General features: G+C 39.2%; 1 protein-coding gene across 1 annotated transcript; it reads left to right on the forward strand.

Moving 5' to 3' along the window:
• Nucleotides 1-4,525: 4,525 nt before the first annotated feature.
• LOC145765439 (replication protein A 32 kDa subunit-B-like) lies at nt 4,526-11,984 on the forward strand. Its single transcript, XM_082577259.1, has 8 exons — nt 4,526-4,750; nt 5,272-5,357; nt 6,874-7,073; nt 7,434-7,536; nt 9,197-9,322; nt 10,773-10,880; nt 11,243-11,337; nt 11,735-11,984. The coding sequence occupies exons 1-8, from the start codon at nt 4,723-4,725 to the stop codon at nt 11,811-11,813; spliced, it is 825 nt and encodes a 274-aa protein (XP_082433385.1). The 5' UTR covers nt 4,526-4,722; the 3' UTR covers nt 11,814-11,984.
• The last annotated feature ends 4,709 nt before the right edge of the window (nt 11,985-16,693 follow it).

Below are 16,693 nucleotides of genomic sequence, written 5' to 3' on the forward strand. Positions count from 1 at the left end.
AAGAAAATATCCGGGCTCTCGTGAAAAAAATTTCAAACCTCAAATGAAGGCTATTGATTGGTTTTAATCTTTATCATTGGATTGAGAAAACCTGTGATACGTTATTCCAGGCGGTTTCGCATACCATTCTTGTTTAAGTTTTGAAATTTCCAATTATAATCGTATTTGTAAGTTATGCCATGCACTATGTGCCACTAAATGAAGAGCTCTCCTTGAATTGCGTTGCTCAAGAGCTGAACCAGCATCACATGATCTTGAGGCTTCTTTGGTTTACACAAAGTCAGACGCTTGCGGTAACCAATTGAACTATATTTTTAAAAAAACATACACGCAAGTACAGTGATGCTCTCTTTAAGATAAGCAAAATCGATAAGTGGGCCACGTGGTTACGAGCATTAAAATCAATTTTAAACTGATTAGGCCCTATCCAGCTTCAGTTGCAGCTCCTGCGAGCTTTTCGCACGTTTTTTCGTCACTCAATCACGCTTTAAAATTCTAGAATCTGTATAATCCCGCGAACTCACAAATAATTTCTGTGGTTCTCGCGGTGTTTTTGCCTCTCTTTAGGATCAAAAGCCTTGATAAGTTATTCTGGTAGTTTCGCATAACCCACTTGTAGAGGCATTTGACACAGGGCCGGTTACCGAGATTGACAAGAGTGAAGTTTCTGATTGTTGACGTGTCGTTGCCGGGGAATTATTCCATTCACTAGTTGCCTCTGAATGAAGAGCAGTCCTTAGTTAGAATGCGTTGCTAAAGCGCACACCCCGAGAGTCGAACCAGCGCCGCTGGATCTTGAGGCTTTTTTGTTCACGAAGTCACGCGCTAACCAAGTGAGTTTTTGCGGTTTCCTTACATGTGCATTTGTGTATAGGGTAGGGATTACAGCGACACAGCTCTAAATCAAATTAGGGTTCTTTCTTACAGTGCCTCTGACAGGTAAATAAATTCGCTAAATTTACCTAAGATACCAAAAAGATGACACTAACAAACTTCCCTGACCAGCAAATCGTAAAAAATATCAACAGGCTACTAAGTTACACGCTTGCAAACTTTCGTTGATTTGGTTTGATGTGATAGAGCTGGTTTCGTGTGAGCTCGTCCGATTTGATAGAGCTCTTTGTCTAATTGAGCTGGTTTGATGTGATAGAGCTGGTTTCGTGTGAGCTCGTCCGATTTGATAGAGCTCTTTGTCTAATTGAGCTGGTTTGATGTGATAGAGCTGGTTTCGTGTGAGCTCGTCCGATTTGATAGAGCTCTCGTCAAAGGACGAACAAACCATTTTATTGTGTGCGCCCTTTTTTCTATTTTCTTTGGGAGCAGTTGCATGGAAAATTACAGAAACTTTAGTAAAAGGCAGGAAAACTTATATGTTGAAATAATGGATCGCTACAAGAGAGCACAAACAAACATAGCCAGGTCAAAGACTTTAAAAAACCGGCCTGCCACACCCCGCGGCGGCAGGGAGCGGCTTGATTTAGGGGTGACGATGCACCCGGAGGGGTAAGTCCACCAGCTTAGGTCGCGGGGGCCAGGCTGGAGAGTCGAGGTACCTGTGGAGGGAGAGTGTGGATCGAAAACGTTACATGACCCGTCCACAAATTTACAATAGCGGATCGGGCCAGGGAGACAGGCTCTTTCTGCATTGCCCAGAAAGATGACCTGCGACGTGTGGACGCTGGAACCGGCAGTAATTGACCGCCGGCGGCGCCCACGTCTCCTTCGCGCGTCCTCGGCGCAGGTACTTTGACTCTTATATCCGGTCTGCAAGTAGGCAGAGCGGATAAAATTGTGGTCTACCACGAGGAAGAGTCGAACTATTTAAGGATAATTTGGCTCTCGTGGCAGACAAAATTCGAATAAAAATGTGGAGCAGAGGCTCGATTAATCAATAGAAACAAAAAAATATAGGTGGGAGTGTAATAAATACTCATTGGAGAAGAGCAAGCTTTGATTCGGCGAGCACGGATGTGCACTGACCAGACGTTGAGGCAGGTTCGCCCAGCTGGGTCGGGGAGGCTAGCGATCGAAACCAGAGGCACTGATAGGCTACATTACCGGTAAAAGTAGAAAATAGAGGTGAAAACTTTGAGGCTGCATCGAGTTGATCAGGGGATCGTGTTGATCAATGCGTTGAAAGCGGAGCGAGGTTGATCCGAGCGGGCAAGAACAGCGTCACCAGGCGAAGACAGCGTATGATAATTCGAAACAATTGATTGATTAATACATAGAGATCTAGTGATGATTGAAGTTACTTAATTGCTGTTAAACCAGTCTCGATTCACAATGCACATGAGGCATTTTATTTCTTTCCTTTGTTCATTTTTGGGTTTGATGGGACTGGAGCATTATATAAATAGTGGCACTGGTTTATAGGCATAAGGTGATGATATAAGGTGATGAATTTTAGGCGATTGATATAAGGTTATAACATCCAAACGGTTTGCTGTCTTGCGCGCTCGGATACTCACTGCAACGTTTCTGTTATTTGGGAATAAGTTTCTGATCGCTGAAGTCGTCTTTTCTATGACGTAGCCCCTCCACAAGTGAGCCCGGCGTTCCAAGCTTTCCAGACGCGGAAGGATCCTTCGATTGAGAGGGAGGCCACTTTTCTAGCCACCTCTGCTACCCCACGAGCAGGAACGTCCAAGGCCGTCAGAACTCGAGAGCTCGTCGGGGCATAGCTCCCGAGGGAGCCTACGACGAACGGAAGTGACAGGACGTCCCTGGAAGGGCGCTTCCTGTCTTCCTTTATGTTGACACATAACTCGCCGTACTTGTCGTGTTTCCTGTCGGCGGCTTTTCGAAGAGAATCCGCACCGTAGTCGAACGGGCATGTGACGTCACATACGACCGTGACACCGTCAGGGCGTTGCAAGACGATGTCAGGACGCAGATCGGCACCGCCCGCTTCCACGTGCTGTGGAACCGTATTATCTATGGCAAGCCCGGGTTGCCATTCGGCAGGCACGTGCCCCACGATCTCCCTCAATACTGAATTGTGTCGTTCCGTGACGACAGTCATCACGGTAGGGCAGTGATTCAATATGTGGGGGAGAGTCTCTTCGCTCCGCTTTCCCACACGCACGACACATGGCAGGTAGGTAAAGACGGCCATGGCTTGGTTTTGACTTAGTTGGCATTATAGATTCAATCTAGCTTTGTACGCAAATACTCGGTTTGCGTGATCCAGGAGCTCCGGGCGCCGGGTCCAGGAATTTGAAAATCCGGACAGGCAGTGGGCACTGACCGTCTTGCCTTATTGGTCAGGTTTGGATTCCCACTGTCTCCTCCACCACAAGTCATTGTGTTGATGGAGGGTCGGCACCACTTTTTTCCTTATAGGAGGGGTGATTGTGGAGCTCCCCGCGGCCAACTCAAGGCCGCCATCCGGGCGGGCGGACCAACGTACGTTCAGGCGACGGGTGGCCGCCGGACACGGCCCCACAGGCTCTCGCCTGTAGGGCACGGTCTAGAACGGGCGCCGTCAGGAGGGGGGTCACTATTCAGATAACTGGCCAGGTGGTCAGTCGTGGGATCTGGAGTACCGAACCTCAAACAGGCATGACGCCTAAGCTGCCCGAGAGCGACGGCAGAGACAATGCTGTCAGGTGACGTCAGCATCTTGAAAGCATGAGCTATCGAAAGCGTGTCACTTTCGCGACACAAGTTCGTGATGCCCAAACCTCCCAATGCAGGCTTACAGTAAAAGAACGCGCTGCAGGCCCACCTGGGAAGACGCCACGCCACCTTCAAACACCACAAAACCAGTCGGCCAAGCTTCAGAAGCTCATATTGTCTAAAGCGCCGCACTCGTAGATGACCGTTAAATACCATTGCGGGGGAGGTCTGTTAGTCCTCACACCCGTTGGTCGAAGTTGTTTTTTTTTTTTGTTTTTTCTTCGAATTTTCCTTACACGCGAGAGTTGTTGGGTTGATCAGTGAAGGCAAGTCGACCCTTGTATTCTACTAGAAACAACTTAGGTTTGTGGTACCGATGAAGAGCAAAATCCCGAAAGCGGATTAAGCTGTTTCGTGCCACACCATCAAGAAGTGGGAATCAGGATAAAGTGTAAAGGAACTATGCAATAAAATATAGCCTAGCTTCATTCTTCCGAGCCCAGCCTCATGGTCAAAACACGTGTCTATCGCTGAATTCATGCTACACTCGACTGCCGAGAAACACATGAAGCATTTCTAACCTTTTAAATCGATATTCCTGCAACACGACGGTACACCAAGTTGTTTTTGTTTTCTTGCAGATTTTTAAATTTTTGTACAAATTAGTGAATTGCATTTGTGAGAACACTGCTCGTTGTGAAATTTAGTGCTAAAGGTACGGTACTCGTTTTTTTCTTGCACTGATAATAATTATTCTTGTACCGTACCATTTTCACGTCAAACGAAATAAAAGTTTTCTCCTTCTCGGCTCTCACCAGCCTTCTGACCAACTTCAACCTTTGGAGGCGGTATAGAGCAGTTCGTTATTCGTTGCTTATGTTAGACTTTTCGCGGGTGAATTGATATTATTTAAAATCTGAATCATTTTTTACCTTGGGACTTGGGTCAGCAGCTTAGTGAATATTAGATTAGTTTCTGAAAAAGTAGCAATTTTATTGTTTCAAATTTAGTGTTACAGAAAAAATAGCCTGGCATCAACTGATATCTACAACATTTAGTCTTGGTTTATGAGTATTGCTATCTGCTCCACATCACAAAGGAATGTTTCAAAATTCCGGAGGACACCATGGTATTGTCATTGTTCTTTGAGTTAGTTTTGTGTTTTGCTTATAGTGACTTGTATTAAGATACTTATATTTCCAAATAAAAAAATCAGAATATTTACTGACCACTAGCTGGTATAAAATAGTAATTTCTAAACTTTACTTCATTTAAAACTATTTAGTTTGAAAGTGCATTTTTGTTGTCGCATTACGCAATTTAATTTTTACTATTGGAATGCAAAAGAGCAATATTGTAGTAATAAAATACAGTACATAACCAACAAGTGGATGTTAGAATACCGTAGTGAAATTCCAACACTTTTCTGTCATGTTCAATTAACCAAAGATTGTTTCAATTCTGATTTTTCATAGTGCAGCAAGAAGTGACCTTTACAACTGCAACTGCTTTATCATTTCATATGAATTTTATGGTTAAAAATTATAAGTTTGCTATGTTTTAAATGTATGTTAAGGAATTTATGCACATGTGAAAAAACGTGGCTTGCTCTGCTACTTAGGTTAATCATTCTATGAAATATTTTTTCAGATTTTGGTGGGGGATTTGGAAATAGTAGTTTTAACACAAGTGCTGGAGATTTTGGGTCACCGTCTGTAAGAGTTGACAAACCTAAAGTAAGTTTGATATATCATATTATGGCAATGATTTGCAATCTTCTTTGATTGGTGACCTATTGCAATAACAAAACACCTAATAAAATTCAGAAAGTGCAACTCTATTTTGAATGATTCACTGCAAAAACCTTTTTTATTATATGCCTCAATTTTATAATACTTTGCTTCGTCTATATTTTATAGATGCTTTTATAGACATGTCGCAATGCATACATGATACTCTAAAGTTTTTTCTCGAAGTCAATCTTGTCGCAATACATAATGCACTACATATGGTACGGTATGTACTGAAAGAGACAGTTATGTATCGGCACTTTCATTTTTTTGTTAGAATTTTGTTTGTTTTTATATCCCTTTAGCTCCAATCAAAGGGATAATAAGTAAGGTATGTATGCATGCTCAGGTGCAACCTAATTTGTACCATGAACAATTTGTACTGTCAGTTCGTACCTTAAAAAGATCGAGAGAAAAAATTTAAAAAAGCCGTAGTCGCTGATCGCAGCTTCCGCAAACATGTTAAAAGGGTTAGGGTATCGGAGTATTGGTTAGGCATCGGTATCCGCAAACAAATAAACTGAAAAAATCGAGAAAAAAAATAGAACATCGCTGATTGCAGTTTCCGCTTTTCCGCAGTTTCCGCAAACATTTTAAAATTTCCGGTAATGATCCTAAGAGTTTGCAACTGGGTTTTTTTTTGGTCATTTATCGGTCATTGATCGATTTTTTAGCAAAATGTTCGAAAAAAAAATATAGTCAATTCGGTCAAAATGTCCAAAAAAAGTTATAGTCTATTGACTATAAATGACCAAAAATGACCGAAATAAATAAAATTGATCAAATTTTTTCAAGTCATTTCGGACAAATGACCGAAAAGTCTCAGCGAAAAAAAACCCTCAGGTTTGCAGAAGTCGCTGATCGCAGTTTCCGCAAACATTTTAAAAGGGTAAGGGTTAATCGGAGTTTCCGCAAACATTTTAAAAGGTTTAGGGTTCGGGTGGTTCCGCAAACAAACAAACTGAAAAGATCGAGAGAAAAAATAAAACAAAGTCGCTGATCGCAGTTTTCGTTTTTTCCGCAGTTTTCGCAAACATTTAAAAATTTTCGATAATGATCCTAAGAGTTTGTCGAAGTCGCTGATCGCAGTTTCCGCAAACATTTTAAAAGGGTTAGGGTAGATCGGAGTTTTCGCACACAATTTAAAATTTCTTTAAATGATCCTAAGAATTTTTGTTTGTTTGCGGAAAATTTTTAAATATTTGCAGAAACTGCAATCAGCAACTTCGGCTTTTTTTAATTTTTTTTCTCGATCTTTTCAAGGTACGAACTGACGGTACAAAGTGCTCATGGTACGAATTAGGTTGCATCCTGTATGCTCAATATCTGTATGAACAAAAAAATCCATGTTTAGAATAAAATAACTGGTAAACAGATTCATTTAATTTTTATGCCCACAAATATTAATTACTTACTCTGCAAGTGATTTGTTTATTTTAACATGTTCTTTTGCATGTCATAGAAATTTCGTTTCCAAAACATTACCCCAGTTACTGCTGTGCATATCCAAGAGATGATTTATGATGGGTCTGTGTTTAAACTTGGTGAAGCAGAAATTAGTCAAGTAACGATTGTCGGCACAATTATCAGTGTTGAAAAAAGTCAAACTTGCACAAGTTACAAAGTTGATGATACTACTGGGATTGTTGTTGTTAAACACTGGTAAGCAGATATTGTTAGGTTTTATGCATATTGTACTGCTGTATTGTGTATTTGAAATAAGTAGGTAATTCATTTTGTTAGTAGGCTTCCTTGCTTCTATGTTACTGTTTACTAAATTAGCAACATCCGTATCATACAAACTGTTATCAAAAGAACATGCTTTTATGTGCTGTACTTACTGTGTAGTATACACTCTCAGACAACAAAACATACACTTAAGTTTAATAAATTTGTCACAAACATACCGACAAGGAAAGCTGAAGATTATTTTGTAGTTTTTCTATTAAATTTTTGTTATAATTTACACTGGTAGGCTATATGTAAACAATTGAATGTATAGTTTGCTGTATTTTTTTGTAGGAGCTCATTTGATAATGATGAAGATTCAATGGGTGAAATTGAGGAGCTTCTGTTTGAAGAAGGGATGCCCATTCGAGTTTTTGCTCAAGTACGGAGCTTTCAGGTAAGTCCAACTGATCACGTGTCTCAGAATTAAACAGATTTTGAATGAAAAGATATTGCAGAATTTGTTTCATATTACAATGGTGTGATGCTGTTCTCTCAACTTTGTTATTATTTTTTTGTTTTTCATTCTTGGAAGTAGATGTTCTGTTAAACAACAGTTTTTCACTTTTTTCTTCGTTTTACTTTTAAACCAACAGTTACCGTAGGTATCCATTGTCCAAACTCCGGCCCTCATTTTGTTTTTGTATGGCCCGCACCTTGTTGAACAATGTGTTATTTTTGACCCACAGATATCACACAAGTTCAAAAATTCAACTTGCATTTTTTTAAACATTAATGAATTTTTTTTAATTAATGAAGACTGTATTTTTCACTGAAAAATCTAGGTGAAAAAGTTAGAATTATTATTGCGTCGAAACAGCAAAATAAACTATTATTGCCTGAGAGTGTAGTAATGAGTGATGCAGTCATCATTCATTTTAATTTTCTTGCTAGCAAATTCAAAAACCGCTGCTAATTAAGCTCATCTGCGACGCCGAAGCTGAGAGCAACTTCTTTTTCTCGTGCCTTTTTATTAGCAGCTGGATAACAACAAATTTTCCGAAATGCGAAAGCTTGCAAAGAAAATGTTAAGCTTGTTCGGTTCAACATATCTGTGTGAGCAGACGTTCTCGCCTATGACCTTAAATAAGAACCGCTTGAAATCAAAACTGAGCGACTTCAGCATACGGTACCTGATATTTTACGCTTGTCTACTGCTAACCTTGAGCCAGACTTGACCTGGGTATTAATGGTATAGAAATCAAACGTCGGTTCCATCCTTTACATTAGCATAGAACTTGCGTTTCACACAATTTCTGTTTTTGTTAATTTCTGATGGAAATGCAGATTCCATATCATGCTAGTTAGACTGTTTAAGTTTAAAACGAAATACTTAAACCTACATATTTCTTTGTTGTACGAAAATGACATTAAAATAACACAATATTGCTATATCAAATGTATTTACTATTCTCTAAAACCTCTACAGCCTTTTGATACTGCGATCTGGTTATTATGGATCGAGAAAAGATTAACTTTGGTTGTTTGAAAACTATTGCAATAGCAAGTAAAGATCTCTACCTGAAGGTGATGTTAGGTAAAGTTGAAAAAGGGATCATATTTAATATATTTTTACATATTACCGATTTATTGCTTTTGCATATTTTTCAGGACCTTTTGATGATACCCTTTTAGGGTGAAACAGGCTGTTAAGGTTTTAGAGAATTAGTAACTATATTTGAAGTAATTCGCTCTGATTGGCTTTTTGCTTGGCATTGAGCACTTTTTGTAGTATTAATGGTATATTGTTCATTGTTCAATATTGCTATACATGCATCTTTCTTGACGTAGAGCAAGTTTGCCAGAGACTGTTGGCCCGCGGCACTTCTGCATCATCAAATTTGGCCCACCTAGAAAAAAGTTTGGACACCCTTGCCGTAGTCGCATTTTTACGTAACAAGTTGATGCGATTAAAGGTGTAACGCCGACTTTGTAAGATATACACCTTAACATTACTTCGTTTCCTTCTCATCTTGGTATTTAAAACTCCAATGCAATAGGATTAAGAAGACAAACAAGTGAAGAAAACAATTGACTTCAGTTACTAAATCTTCCAGAAAACCATCAACCTCAACGCTCTCAGCATCAGAGTGGTCGAAGACCTTAACGAGATGACTGTTCACATGTTAGAATGCATCAAGTTTAAACTAGTACATGAAGCAAGGAAGAAAAGACAACACGTGGTAACTAGATTGTTTGTTTTTTGGATGTTATATGGCCCTTTCATAGATTAATATAAGAAAGCTTTCGACTGAGTGAAAAATACCAAACTACTGGAGAATGTAGAATTGTAGATGCTAGATAATATTGGAATTGACGACAATATTGTACGTATTATGAAAAACCTTTACTTCGATCAAATTGCAGCAATAAAGGTTAATCACGATTGGATATCAATTATCGATCAAGCGAGGCGTTAGACAAGGATGCATGCTCTCCCCTTGGCTTTTTTCATTATACAGTGAGATTATCCTCCGATGTCTTTAAGATGAAGCTGGCGTAAAATTTGGGAGAACTAACTTTAATATCCTGAGATATGCTGATGACACTGTCTTGGTGGCTGATTCGGAAGCAAAACTACAAAATTTGTTGAATAAAGTAAATGAAAGAAGTAAAGAATTTGGAATGGAAATAAATGAAAAGAAAACGGAAACGATGGTAATCACAATAGAAAAAGAAAGTGAAATTCCAATCTGTCAAATTAAAATGAGTAGATCAACTATTAAACAAGTAAAAATTTTCGATATCTTGGGACAACAATAAACTGGGACGCAAAATATGATAAGGAGTTCAATATACGTATTGCTCAAGCAAAAGCCGCTTTTCAGCAAATAAAATCAATATTATGCAATAAGTACATATCATTCTCAACCAGATACAGAGTATTAAAGTGTTACATTTATTCAATTTTTAAATATAATTCAGAAACCTAGACAATTACCAAACCAATTAATAAAAGAATAAATGGGTTTGAAATGTGGGCATTCCGAAAATGCAGAGGATTTCCTGGACTGACAGAAGAAGCAACCAAAATGTTTTGAATCAAATCAAAAAAACAAAGAATCTATTACAAAATATCTAAAAAAAGTCAACTTTATTTTTTAGCACACGTGCTGCGAAAACGGAAATTAAAACATTTCTCTCTCACAGGTAAAATTGAAGGGAAGCGTGCTCAAGGCAGACATATATTAACTAACTTGAACCAGCAAACCGACAAAACCAAGACGAACATACACCTAATAATACACACAGCAAACAACAGAGAATCTTGGAAAATTTTCATTCAAGAGGCAGTCAATGCGAGTCCAATCAAGTGCAACAATAAAAGAAGAAAATGCATGATGCAGAAAATACAAGAAGAAAATGCAATAAATAAAAGAATTTCAAGCATTTCTTCTATAAAACGTGTATGCAGCATGTCTTCTATAAATTATCTATTCTGTGTCGTTGTTTTTTAATTTTGTGTTGTGTGGGTGTTTTAGAGCTGTGTACTGTGTAGTGTATATGCTTTAGGTATAATTTCTTATTTTTTGTTTGAGCATGTCCAAGTCCATTTTACAAAGTAAATTTCTGAGAATTGCCACTCATAATGTAACTGTATTTAGTGGTTTTGAACCTAAGCTACATTTTTAGACTAGACTCAGCGGAGATTCGAACCCTCAAGGTTTCCAGGGCAGTGGCTTTAACCACTGCCAGCCTGCAGCCGTGATGGGCATGGGGATGGATAACGTGCAAACACAGGTGAACATAAGAGTGTGGGTGGTGAAAATGACGTTTAAACCGGTCTCGCTTGGACAATAATCAAGAGGAAACTGTTGGTTATTGCAACCAAGACTTTAATATTATAACCATGTTTTATTTTGCACCTAGAGCTCGTTAGCCTACTCCAACATACAGTAAACTGCGATTACAGATCCAATACAACAGAAAGCGGCGAAGGGACATATTAGTCATTGTGTCAGCCATTTATTTGGGCATGCCACTGAGTGCATTGCAGAGACACAGCAGTGTGCTCTGAAGCGGTGTCGAACTGGCTTCCTTTGGAGCTTCGTAAAAGACGTTTACACCACTAGGTCCGCTTCATAACATATATCACTTTCTAGATTTGGAGACTGATCGAATCCGCTCAAAGCCAGGCTGGTATGAGTGTAGCCGAGATCAGAAACACCTTAAAAAACCTTAATATCAATCAAATCAAGTAAGTTCGTGGCAAGGAAATTCATTCCAAGTTTCAATCAATCAAGTTTATTTCGGCATAGCTCCACGTTCATTTCAATGCACAAATAACAGAATATGTCTTTGTTGATATAGAAGCTACACCATGGAGGCACTGAGAAAAAACATGAGGCTATCTAAGTATCTAATCTATCTAAGTCAAGGTCATGTTTTACTGTGTGCAATAAGTAGGCAACGAAAGTTTGTTAATGTTGTTTCAAGAAGTAGTTCAAAAAGAAAAGAAGTAAGCCACTAAAAGAAATGTTACCGTTTTTTGAAAGAAAGCTTTGACGATTGGTAGGCTATTGATTTTCGCATTATTTTGTAGTGCCTGTAGACTACTTGGAATGTGTAAAGGATTAGAAAACTTTTTTTTTCAGGAAAGCATTGGATTTCTTGAGCAATGAAGGTCATATTTATTCTACGATTGATGAAGATCATTTCAGATCTACGAGTTGAATGCGTTCAAACTCAACTTCTTGTTTTCAATTTTTTTTTTGTTCTTTTTATTGTATTTAAGTAAGTTACTCATTGATTAAGTTGGTTTATACTTTATTTGACACATTTTGTGAAAGGCATTATGTTTTTTTTCTGTTTTTTGTCTTGTTTTTATTATTAAAGTAAAACTTTTTCCAGCTGTGTTTATTGCTTGTAACTTAATGTTTTCTGGTTCTTTTTCGTCGTATGAGCTGTCTTCTTCCGGACTATATGTTTGGGCATGAGGTCATCAGCCACTCGACAGTCTCGTCATCCAGGGCCTTCAGTCCAAGCGTTCCATGTGGTGGTTGGTGGATTGTGCAGTCATGGACGACGTGGTCTACTGTCTGGTCTGTGGCACCACACTCGTCCCGTTGAGGGAGCCAGACCCCATCTGCACATGTCTGAACGAAAGCGACCGACGCCTGTTCGTAGGCGGATAAGCCGGACCCACGCAAGTCTTGCGAGGGACATTCCCGTAGGGTGGAGATCGACGTCGGGTAGGAAATCACGGAATCGGGAAGTGTTGTTTTGCCACTCCATGTTCCATGTGTAGTTCGTCCAGTGTGCCGCACTTATTCCAAGATCTTCAACGTTGTTCAGAAGCTGTCGTGCGGCGAGCACAAATGGGCGTCTTGATTTGAGTCGCTGCTGTTCTCCAGGTAGGCGCTGTGGAGGAGGTGGTCGGGGACTAGTGCGCCACGACCAAGGGAAATCATGGCTTTTTTACAGTGCTCAGCAGGTTGGATGCCTGCAAGAATGGGAAGGCAGTCCGTTGGAGTGGGACGCAGGCAGTGCCGGTCTTAGGCAGTGCCCAATGACAATAATCCAATTCAGTAGCATAGCTAGGTACTTTGAAAGGAGAGGGGAGGTGGTGGCGGAGTGATCGCCGAAGGCGACAACCAACGGCGGGAGGTCTGGGGGGCCTCCCCCAGAAAATTTTGAAAAATTACTTTGCATTTGGGGCATTCTGAGAGCATGTTCAACAAAAATTCAGGTATGAATACTACTGTAAAATGGTGCTGTCCGGTGGCATAGCAAAAGGATAAGATTAAGATCATGCTTTCTTTGGCATTTTTCGGAAATAAAGCTATGTCTTTATGTTCAGTCTGAATGCAACCTATTTCGTCCCCTGAAAAATTCGTACCCTGAAATCGTGCAACAAAATTAAATTTCGACCTATTTCGTCCCCTGAAAAGATCGAGAAATTTTGAAATATTTGCGGCAACTCCGATCAGCGACTTCGGCTATGTCGATTTTTTTTCTCGATCTTTTCAGGGTACGAAATGTTCAGGTGACGAAATAGGTTGAATTCGTTGAGTCTCTATGTTTTCTTGTTGCTAATTCCTTTGTTGAATTAACTTGTTGAATTTTTCCATTGAAAATGAAAAAATTACTGCATTTTCTGAGTAATTTGCGGGCCCTGTGCGATCGCACGGTTTGCACATCCCAAAGACCGGCACTGGACGCAGGCATCCAGTTACAATGCGTAGTGCGTCATTGATGGCGGGTGTGAGAGCTGCGGCACCACACTGGTGCCAGTACTCGGCGATAGAATGGACGAGGGCCAAGGTAGCTGTGCGAAAGAATGTTTTCTGGTTGCTACACTGCGACTGCTGATGAATGTTTTGATTTTACTAAATGGTTTCTTATTTTTATTGATCATTTGCTCAAGAGACTACGTGGTCTGACCTACAAAACTTTCGCATGTTTAACGCGATACCATCTACCGCGCGCCCTTCTGGTGTGAAAATCACCAATCGCTGCGAGCATAGTTAATAAATACTGTATACCAGTATATTTATTAACTATGCTGCGAGCCTTTGTTTGGATATCTCTGGCTACGGTAGGCTACATAAATTTAAAGTTAAAAGCTACACATGACGACGCAACACAAGTTAGCCTAGGCCTTACACGAAACAACAAATAGCCTAAGGCAGTTTAAGCGAAACTAGGCAGCTATAAACTGATTGATCAGAACACGGACAAAAAAACGAGCTGCAAGCATGTCCTACGGTTGCCTATTCAACGAAGGATTATCTCGCTTGTCACTTGATATGGGGCTTCCAAGATATTACTTTAGAACTCAGACCTTACTCTGCAAAATGATCTTAAATTGATTGATTGAAAAGTTGCTGTGACATGGAGAAATGTGTTCTTTAATCACACATTTATGTAACTTAGGCTATAGCCTAAAGTTTGAGTTTTGAAGTAAAAATTTCAACTGCTGTTCAAAATGGTGTCCTCGAGCGTTGTGCAGGTGTTCTTACCACTCAACTACGTTACCGACATATCGTCATGTTCTCGATACATTACTTTTTTATTTTGCTGTTCTTTTATGATACCACTCTTGGCAGTCAGCTCCCTTTTTTTTAATCTTGCATCAGGCAACTTTTTTTACTTAAAAAGATAAGTTTTTGAGCATCTGTATAAAATCACAGTTTTTACTTAAATAGAAGAATATCAAACAATTTTTACTTTTAATCATTTATGATCTTATTCGCAAGTAAGCCATAATTTTCCGATACTTGACATCAAATTCAACAGTTTTACACTTTGACCTTTTACAGTATTTAAGTTATGACTTGGAAACATGTCGAACGAGTTTTGTGAAAATTTATCGCCACTGAGCATCTTGCGCTCAGGGTTGCCAGATTGGCCTTTTTACGGCCAAATGTCAGAAATTTGGCCTTTTTGAAAAGTGTTTGGCTGGACAATTTTTGTTTGGCCGCTTGGCCTTTTTTTGGCCTTTTTTAGTTTCCCGATTGGCATTTGTTTGGCCTTTTTTTCTTTTGGTTTTCATAGTTCTTTTGGTTATCCCTAGCAACAGTGAAAAGTTTTGGTGTAGCGTTTTACATCATGCCCATTTTAAAGACCTTGCTAGCTATGCTTTAACATGTCTCTGCATCCCTGTCAGTAATGCAGTAGTAGAGAGGATTTTTCATTACTTACTGCAGTGAAAAAAAAACACGAAACAAAATGCAGACTGAGCTTTTGAAAACGATTTTGCGAATACAAATGGACATGCTGCTGAATGAAAAATGTTGCACAAATTTGATGCCAGTGCCATAATGATAAGGCGTTTCACATCTGATATTGTTTATGGTGAAACTAGCAGTAACGAAATGGCAGAGGCGCTAGCATTCCTAGAATAGTAAGGAGTGTTCATTGTGGAAGGATGTTGGACATAAATGCAATTGATTTTTCTGATTTTGCAGTGTTGGGTGTTTAATGTAGCTTACAAGTAAATATATTGGGTATAAATATTGTATATATATATATACTATTTCATATTGCATTAAGTGATATGCCAATATTAACTTCTTCTCACTAGTCACCAGGGTCTCACTGGTGGACGTTAATGGCTTTTTAGTCTACAGGATGATGCTTAGCCTAATGTTGTATGCATATTTCAGTTGTATTGTAATTGTTTCCATACCTATCTGTTTGTATTTTATGGATTGCATTTTTTCAGGAATTTTATTAAGCGATTCTTCTTTAATAGATAACATGTAAAACAATAGAAACTGGGTAAATATTATATAATTTGTTGTTGAAAGTAAGTGCAAAAACACCACTGATTTCAACAAAGAGAATAAAACCTCAGGTTTGGCCTTTTTTTCTATAATTTGGCCTTTTTGGGGGATGCATTAGGCCTTTTTTGTTTTATCAATCTGGCAACCCTGCTTGCGCTACGTGTACGTGGTGAGAAATCCACCCATTTAAATTGCAGCAATTAATGAGACTTGAGAGGTTTATTTTTTCGATGTTTTACAATATTTACACCAAATAATGCATATTAACATAGATAGGAAAGAAGCAAAAGATATGACTCACCAAGTGATGCTATTGCTATTTGCATTCATCAAATGCTGGCATTTGCACAACAATCTAATCTCTTAAAGTCTGCCCCGATAGCTCATTGGTTACGCGCCCGGCTCAAGATCACTTGGCGCTGGTTCGACTCTCGGGGTATGCGCTTGAGCAGCGCATTCTAAGGACTGCTTTTCATTCAGCGGTACCTAATGAATAGAATAATTACCCGGCAACAACACTTTAACAATCGGAAAACTTCATTTTGTCAATCTCGGTAACCGGCCCTGCGCCAAGAGCCTCTACACTACAGTCTACAAGTATGCAAAACTGCCAGGAATAACCAATCAAAGCTTTGTCAGTCCAAGGATAGAGATTCAAAACCAACCAATCGTAGCGTAATTTTTTAAAAATTAATTTCGCTAGACCTATAGTAATAGCATCATATTCAAATAGACACTCGCCGAGTGAGAGCATATAAGGCTAAGATTTAGAACAGTTTTTTCACAGTGTACTTTTGGTTCGGTTTTAGAATTTTTATCGTCGGACTGGCAAAGCCTTCATAGGTTATTCTTGGTAGTTTCGCATACTTGTAGAGGCTTTTGACGCAGGGCCAGTTACCGAGATTGAAAGTGATTGAAGTTTCCAATTGTTGAAATGTTGTTGCCGGGGAATTATTCATCCGCTATGTGTTGCTAAATGGAGAGCAGTCCTGAAATGCGTTGCTCAAGTGCACACCTTAAGTTGCTCAAGCGCAAACCAGTGTCGTTTGATCTTGAGTCGTGTGTTTAATCATTGAGCTAACAAGGCGGACTTTTTCTGTGTTTTGTTTTCACTCGGCTTTCTTGTGTGTGTTGGGATTGTGAAGCTTACACGCTCTCTGTAAAATTATTTTGGGAGTCTTTAAATTTATTTTTAAACAATTTTTTATGTTTGATTTTGATGAATTTCAAGTTTTGTTTAAACATTCTATAAAAAATCATTAGTGATTACAAACACTTCAGCTTCATATAATATCAGTAATGTTTTGTGAATGTTTTTGCTTTGTG

Source organism: Aplidium turbinatum, chromosome 2 (genome assembly GCF_918807975.1).
Source record: "Aplidium turbinatum chromosome 2, kaAplTurb1.1, whole genome shotgun sequence".
Classification (NCBI taxonomy): domain Eukaryota; kingdom Metazoa; phylum Chordata; class Ascidiacea; order Aplousobranchia; family Polyclinidae; genus Aplidium; species Aplidium turbinatum.